The 8,636-nt window shown below is 40.4% G+C and overlaps 1 protein-coding gene across 1 annotated transcript; it reads right to left on the bottom strand.

Annotated features, from left to right (window-relative positions):
• Window positions 1–1,612: 1,612 nt before the first annotated feature.
• brms1 (BRMS1 transcriptional repressor and anoikis regulator) lies at window positions 1,613–7,663 on the bottom strand. Its single transcript, XM_004554343.2, has 11 exons — window positions 7,532–7,663; window positions 6,703–6,791; window positions 4,857–5,091; window positions 4,647–4,737; window positions 4,415–4,542; window positions 3,345–3,424; window positions 3,139–3,235; window positions 2,919–3,008; window positions 2,130–2,194; window positions 1,961–2,000; window positions 1,613–1,879 (listed from the first exon to the last, which is right to left on the bottom strand). Exons 3-11 carry the CDS (start codon window positions 5,077–5,079, stop codon window positions 1,872–1,874), a joined length of 822 nt encoding a protein of 273 aa, XP_004554400.1. The 5' UTR covers window positions 5,080–5,091; window positions 6,703–6,791; window positions 7,532–7,663; the 3' UTR covers window positions 1,613–1,871.
• Between the last annotated feature and the right edge of the window lie 973 nt (window positions 7,664–8,636).

Consider the following 8,636-nt stretch of genomic DNA (forward strand, 5'->3'; position numbering starts at 1 on the left):
TGAAGACAAAGAACGGCACACCTTCAGCAAAGATCATTTGAAATGGTCCTATTTCAGTGGGCAGAGGTGAATATGAAGCCCGGCACCAGTTGTACTTCACATCAGTACACTGTGACACCCTCGATCTAGAGACTGCGATCAGGCAAAGGGACACGAGTAGGAACAACGTATGGACGAGCATGTTAGTTCGATTTCTTAGAAAGTTTATGTAACATTATTTTGTCTGTATTGAATCGACAGAAAACTGAGGAAAGATAAATTTTCTTTATAGGTGAAATGTTTTTGACATAGTTTTAAAGATCTGTACACAGACCAGGATGTGAATATTTGACTCCTCAGATTCTTCTTTGTTGGTAGATGTTTCGTTTTATAACAGGGTTTTGGGTATTTGTTTCAAATGTGGACATATTTACCTGGTCAGCCTGGGTTCCTGCCACCTCTCTCATGCTTTAGCTCACTATCACCTTACTGACTTCTCAAAGCGATGCACATTTACATGTGCCAGCTATTTATGATTTGAACTTATGATTTTCTTGTGTATTCGCTTTAAAATTCACTAGTTGAGTTGAGGTGCTTCAGGTCGGGTCATAGACCCAGGACACCCCGGAGAGATGTCTCAGCTGACCCGGAGGCAGAGAGGGAGCTCTGGGCTTTTTTGCTTAGGCTGCTGCCCCCAACCACACCATCATGAGCTTTCTCACTGTCACCACCTTTTATTTCCTCTGGTGCCCTAAAGATCAGCTGAAACTAATCTGAAGATTATTTTTAGTTGCACTTCTTGTAATTACAGATCAAAAGATCCTTTATTTCCAGAGAGACTGAACCCAGAACACGCAGGAGCAAGTAGCGGTCTGAGAGGAGGCCGTTGGTCTTTGAGTGCGTTTTGTGGCTAGTTAACCTTCTGTCTCCCTCCACAGGAGCTGCCATTTCAGTGACCTGTAGCTGACTCTCCACTGTTCCTGCTGCTTCTCCTCCAAACCCCCCCAAAAACAAACTGAGGACATTTTAAAGCTGCATTAATCCAACCTCATGCACACTGGGCTGCCCAGCATTCATTCACATAAATTGCTCACCTGTGGTGATGCTCAGCAGAAACATTCAAACATGTTGATTTTCCACCTGCATAAGAACCAGTTTATTTATTTATTTCACAATCAGTCACGATCCTGATCACAGATTTTTAAAAATAAAGATAAATTCTGCCACCTGCTGGACGTTTTTAAGTTTGCTTAGCCACCTTTTCTATGGTGTAAAGATGTGCCGGTGGTCAGGATGGCTGAAAACATGGTTCAGCCTGTGTATTCGGTCCTGCTCATGAACTCTTAGAATTTGTTAATTGGTGTAATTAACACGTGATGATAGTGAGTTTCATGTCATTTGATCAGATACGCGTGTTTTCTGCACAGTCGCTGGGTGTCCAATGTGAACATTGCTTATCAGAAGCTTCTTTTCCTTCCTCTCCCACCAGCTTCCAGGCAGTCAGCAACTTTTGTGCAAGACAACACACAACTGCAACAACACAATATGATCAAACATATCCAAGACAGCCGAGTATGTCTCAGTGATTCTGACTCACACCGACAGACACACAAAAAAAAGACAGACAAAAAGGTTGTGTGCTAAAAGATTAGATTTTCAATCAGCATTATAAATCATTCTATAAATACATGGTTGTCATATCGTTAAGAACGTCTTTTAAATAGCAATAGATAACAAACAAGCAGTAGGGTGGTAGGCAGGTGGGATCAAAAGCGCAGAAAAACAACTCAACAGTCTGCTGGGCTTCAACGAGACAAAACCTGAACTGGAAATAGCTGGGAACGTGAGTGTGTGTTAAGTTTGGTGTCGCTGTTGCACAGATCCGCCTTTCATCACCGCTCTGAAAGACAAAACAGGATCGTTTAGAGACCAAACCTTTTCAGTTTGCTGCGTTAATAAAAGACGATTGGAGCAGACTTACTTTCAACTTTCTTTTTTAGTGGCGACAGAGCTGCTTTCGCCTGAAAAACAGAGACGCTGTTTACACGATCGGACGCAGGCTGGTGTACACACCCTGAAGCTGCATCTTTATCGACTGACAGCTGAAGAATCTGGGAAGTCAAAGGGAACTTTTACAAGTGATTTCTGACCTTCTTGATAGCAGTCCAGTCTTCAAGGATGTCGATGTCTCTCAGCATGTAGACGATGAAAGGCCCTGTGAGACAGAGGCAGTCATATTGAGAGACTGAGACTGAAAACTAAACAGAAACAAGAAAACACACTCTGGAAACTAATTGAATCTAAGCTTAATTTAAAAACAATATATAAAATGATATATAACCAATAATAATAACTATGATTCTGCCTTTTGATCGTAGTTGTTGTGTTCTTGCCTTCTGTAGGATTTCCAATGGAAATATCTGACAAAAATGGCTTGCAAGTAAATGACCTTTTCATCAAGCTATAGCACAGACCACTGCTCTGCGACGATATGTTTTAATTGTGTAATAAAGGGTTAACTTCCAATTTACACACCATATAAAAATGTCTGCACTTTGGCGGAAACAGGAAGTACAACCCAAAGAACCCCGTCCCCACAGTGAAGCATGGTGGTGGAAGTATTATGCTGTGGGGATGCTTCAGTGTCTGGAACTGGGAATCTCATCAAAGTGGAAGCAAAACCTCAAGCAGTCCGCAGCAAAACTGAGTCTTTGCTTTGGCTTCCAGCACAACAACAAACAGATAATAATAAAGTAATAATAGTTCTCGTGAAATTTCTATGTGAAAAGTAAATCTGGGTAAAAACTAGCTATGGAAAACTATGTTAAAAACATATATTGCTCTGTTTAGCAGCACTTAAACAATAAGACGGGAGCTCATCTCCTCATCTGTATATGTACACATCAGCGCTGGTGAGGCTCCTCACACGTGGTGCTTACCTGAAACCAAAGCTACTTTCTTTTTCTTCTCAGATCGACCCAGCAGGTTCTTTCTTTTGCACTTCTTGCCCCTCAGCTCATCGCTCCACTCTGGACAGACAGAATCCACCATATACAACTCCACTAAAATGAATTGTTTTGAACACTTTCACTCAGTACTTCAGTTTTATAACCTTTGCGTACTTTATGTGTACGTAACAGCTTTGCGATTGACACGTACCTGAGGTGAGGTCTATATTCTGCCTGTCCTCCTCCAGCCTCCTTATCTTTTCCAGTAGCTCGCCCTTCATGGCGTCAAACAGCAGCGTTCGCTCACTCTGTAAAACACGTGTAGATACAAACAAGCGCGTTAGTTCTCTTTTAGTTGAGAATATTAAGTCTCCAGTAGGAAAGCAGAATGCGGTTGAGAGTGCACGTGCGCGCTACCTCCAGGTGCTGCCTCGCTCCTTGCACTTCACATTCATGCTTGTGTTTGATGACCTGCAGACACAGCTCCCTGTACACTCCTGCACAAAGAGACAGCCAAAGGTGTCTGAGGAGGTCATACTGGCATTATGTGCACTGCTACTCCATTACTGTTTGGTTAAACACACATTAGCAATGCTCTATAAGTAAGTGCTGCATTTGGAGGGTCCAAAACAATCTAAATATTTAATAGGACCCTGAACCAGAAATGCATTCTGGGTAAACAACTACCTTGAGGCATCACACTTTTTCCTTATTGATTTAAAGGTACGGTCAGTTGTTGTTTTTTTAGGTTATTTAATAGGAAAAATTAATTACTCATAAATATACACTGATTTGTGTGAAATTAAGTCTTCCAACAAATTGATGCTGGAACTGATCCAAAACTTAAAATGATGAAAATCCACTAAAAATCCACAGGAACGAGCTTTGTGTCATTCATGGCTTCAGACTCAAGAATAATGTCTGTTTTTTCATCTGAGCAGGTGTCGCCTTCACCAAAAAAGTGAGAACACAAAGGAAGTCAGGACTCACAAACACATGAAAACAAGCATAAACACTCTTGATTATTCCCGATGTTGGTGCAATTCCTTATTATCAGCAGATTAGACATTAGACACTAACATCATGCCATCTAAGGTTAGGCTCGAGTCTGCTATAAAAATCACACATCACACTGTATGAAAGTTTATTCGCCAAGTGTCCGAGTCCACAAATGTTAGCTCTACTTAGGGCTGGGCCGTATCACTACTGCTAGCCTCGCGGAGTGATACGTACTGTGCTTCAACATAATATTACCGTGTTGTGTGTGTGTGTGTGTGTGTTTTAACCTCTTTTCAAGTTTTGTGGATATTATACATGGTTATGCTGAGGATATGTCGGCCAATTTCCACAATTATATCGTCAGTTATATCGTTAGGTAAACAGCATCCTGACAGCCTACACTCACTACAGACAAATGGCAGCCAAGGTTGTTTGCACTACAGTGGTATTGGACTTGATTAGGATTTTATTTATTTATTTTTCTGTACCAGCCACTTGTGTCCGTATCTGCATGCTGTTCTGTAGTGCAGCCAGCGGTTCTCTGTATTCGCCGGCCTTTCCCGTCAGCACCTCGTCCAGCTTGACTTTCACCTGGTTTAGCCGTTCCCGAAACAACCTGCAATCACACGGTGAAATCAGCCTCAACAACAGGCGGCTCAGGCATCGAAAAAAGAGAAGGATAAAGTGTTGAATCCCTTTTCCCCCTGCTTCAAAAATTACTTCTCTTTCAGCTCCTGGAATTGTTTCTCCAGATCCATCATCTCATCCAGACATTCTCCTCTTCTCCTCTCGCAGTCTTCATCATCCATCTCTACATAGGACAAAGAGAAAAAAGAAAAGGTGGCGTCGATTACATTGCGTCTCTCTTTTTATATAAGCAGTATAAACGTTAGTGGAGCATTTTGAGTTTGTTTTTTTTGTTTTTTTTACCTGAGCTCTCTTCTTCCTCTTCCTCCTCTTCCTCCTCGTCACTATCTTCCAAGTCGGTCTCCCTCTCCTCCGTACTTTCCTCCATGGTCTCCTCGGCTCCTCCCCCTCTTGTTCCTTCATTCTCTCTGGGTTCTTCCACCTCTCCGTTGGCCTCGGGGAGCTGCGACTCACCCTCTGCCTCCATCTCCTCCTCCGGCTCCTTCACAGGGGGTTGGGCGGGCATGGAAGCCGGAAACTATGTTCGGCATTAATAAAAATATCACATAAAACTAAAGACTGTTTGTGTTAAAGCATTCAGGTGCAATGCAGTTTGGCATCAGAGCAGTTTAACTTGAGCCCAGAGCCCATAGATGCAACGATTTATTTAAAAAAATGTGCAAAAATCGAATTTATACAATTCTAACAAGCTTGAAAGTAAATATTTAGTATGACCACATTTATTCCTCAACACAGCCAATTCTATCCAGATATGTTTGTACTGCATTAGCAGAAGAGGTGGGCAATATGGCCTCAACAATATAGCACAGTATTGTCACATAATAAAATGAAAGAATACATTCAGCCTGCGATGTTGTACGTTGGGCCAAAGTTTTTAACCTGTTGCTTAAAACCCTTCTCTGCCACATGTAGCTGCATCTGTAATTTCCATCCACAGTTTGCTCTTCCTGTCATGTGGAGTGCGACCAGCGAGTGCTCCAGCTGCGCTCGGTGGAGTCATTTGCTTACATTTGGGTCACACACCACCAGCTGCTAGTATCTCCTCCTTTGTAGCCTGGGTGTACTCGATGATGTGTTTTTGCCTCAAGTGATGAAACAAGTCTGTTATTTCTACATTTAGCTGGAACAGTTTTCTTGCATATTGTGCTTTGTTGGAGGTCTTTTAGCTACATTTTTTAAAATTGGGATAATGTTGAAAATCTGAAGCTACTTTTTGTGTTCGCATTTCCACTGTGCTTTATAGACAGCTGCATACTCGGTGTTGTACCTCTCTCGAAGATAAAGGCAGTTTGAGCCAAAACAAAATTCAAATTTGCCTGCTTCCTGTTATGTGTAGACACACCACTGGTTCATCAACTGAGTTAGGTTAATTTTCTTGAATAATTCATAGGTCAATGTTAAGCGGCATAACAAACAAACATTCAGGTAGATGGGGGCAGCTGTGGCTCAGGTGGCAGAGCGGGTTGTCTACCAATTGGAAAGTCGCTAGAGAAAAGTACTGTATGAATGTGTGTGTGTGATTGGATGAATGAGACTTGCAGTAGAAAATTAATTGAGCTGAAAGCCACTATAAATACCAGCTCGTTTACAAGTACTGCAATTTAACCCAGAAAATTATGCTTCATGTAAGCTAAGTCTTACTTGTTGGGTGCATATATAATTTTTCTAAAAAAGTTGTATAAATAAGTAAATAATAATAATGAAAATAGTAATAATGATATATTACCAAAGTGTCTGTTAAACTTTATTTCATTGACATCCGTGTTTGAATTATTCTTGACTTACGCTACACACAACTCCAAAGGGCACATCCTAAATATAGACTTTATAAAGAATCACACTTCAAAAACATATTTTTGTCCAGAAAATATGGTGGACAATTCAATTATGTTATAAATTATATGTAAAAAGCTGCATAAGCACACAATTAATGTCCCAACAACATTAAACTCAAAAATATAAAACACTGACTGGGATGTTTACAACAACGAATACATCTGAAAATAACATAAATTGTCAGGGGTCAGATTTCATATTTTACAGTCTGTAAAAAATAAAACAAGGCAAAACATTGTGCTGTTAAAACTAAGACCTGCCCGTGGATTAATAACAGTGAAATTTTGCTTACTCAGTAGACGGAGTGGAATAAGGTTTAACAGCAGACTGAGGACGTGGGACCCCCGAGCTACTGTATGGCCTCCATAACCTGCAAGTGAACTGCAAAAAACACAACACAACACCGGAAATGACATGACCGGCCTCACAGACATACAGGCAACAACAAGCTAAAATAACGCAGTCTTGCTTATCCCTCATAAAACAGACCTTCAGAAAAAAGTTTATAACTGAAATATCACTTTAAAGTTGCTCCACAATTTGGCTTCAACAATTAATGGGGGTCTTATTTGTTACCTTACCGGAAGTCCCATCTCAATCGGTCTAACTTTATCTTTTAGCTTCCGGGATGTCAAAGTAAAACCGTGTACGTTATAACAGCTACGGCGGTGCATAGAGTAAAATAAAATGCCCAAATTAGCCTGAAACCTATTGTATTGAACGCGAAATTAATTGTAATTCCCCTCAAAATAACAGAGACGCCTTTGTTGCATTTTCTTTTAAAATTAGCGGGAACTACACCACGGACAAGTCAAGTGCAACACTAGCTAACAATTGAAACCCCGCAGCGACGGAATGACTGCCTGTTCATCACATTGTCCGAATACTCATCTTATTTAATGGCCAAGTGTTTTCTCTTAGAGTGTGTGCCGGTTCGTAGAAGAAAAACAACCATCAAACTCAGTGAAGCATCGCCGGAGGGGCTTCCATACTGACCCTACCTTCCTACAGCGTACGGATTAACAAATAACGTTATCCGTCCACAGATGTAGGCGATGCTGTTTGTAAACAAATAACCCTTCTTTCCATAAATGTGACAGTCAAGAGAAAAGCTCGCTCACCGCGTCCTGTTGTTCCGCTGCGAAAAGTTCAAGTATGATTTACTGTATTTCCATTTTAAAAAGTACTTCCTCTTCGTCCCAGTCTTCTTTAGTTCCACACTTTGCCGGACTCTGAAGCCCGGAAGTTCAGCCAATGAGCGCGGAGACCGAGCACTAAACTGTCCAATAGCAGCGATCAACCCGAAGGTCTCTTGTCCAATCAGAAATACGCAACCAGATCCAGTAAGCCAATTATAATCCAGTTTGTCTTCCTTATTATTCACAAAATGAAGAAATGTTTATCTTTGGGCGAGAAAGATGGCTTATAACCCACTGCGAGTGCGTATAATAGTGAGAAACACATTGTCTCGGTGATATAAGGTGTTTTGGTACAACTTCATGAAGATAGATGTAATTATTTAAAGAGGACACTTAAGGAAGACAAACATATTTCTTCATGAATACTATAGAATTCAGCATACCCGTTGTTTGCAACAAGGATTTGGAGCTGTTTGACCTAAGACTTTGCTTTAATATAATATAATATAATATAATATAATATAATATAATATAATATAATATAATATAATATAAAAACCTAATGCTACAACTGGAGAAAATTGCTTTTTAAAATATAAAACAAAATAAAAAATAATCAAAATTTTACATATATGATTCTAAAAATGCGGTTTATAATTGAACTTATTTTCATTCACGAGGCGCAAATCTGATAATACAATTTAAAGTCCGAGATCTAAGACAAATATTTAATTATAAAATACTTATAGACATGTAGCTTAGCATAGTGTGTACAGGGCGCAGTACTGTACGATCCATTTGTTATTCTTTTTCAATTGCTCTTCCACTGCCAGCACTGTGCAGCTGCTCTGGCACCCCTATACTTAATTATGGTAGTGTGGTCAAATAGGCTGGGTTTGCATTTGTAAGACGCTGTAATTCAGGGGTGTGATGGTGTAAATAAACCCCATACATAGGAGAAGGATCCCAATTTCTTCCCCAAAGTTCTCCTTTTTTTGCTGGTGGGGTAATGTTGGAGCCGTGAACTAAACGTCTGTCCTAACGTCCTTGCAATGTTTAAAACATCAAATCATTTATCCTGTTCTGT

The sequence above is a fragment of the Maylandia zebra genome, linkage group LG3, assembly GCF_041146795.1.
Source record: "Maylandia zebra isolate NMK-2024a linkage group LG3, Mzebra_GT3a, whole genome shotgun sequence".
Taxonomy (NCBI): Eukaryota; Metazoa; Chordata; class Actinopteri; order Cichliformes; family Cichlidae; genus Maylandia; species Maylandia zebra.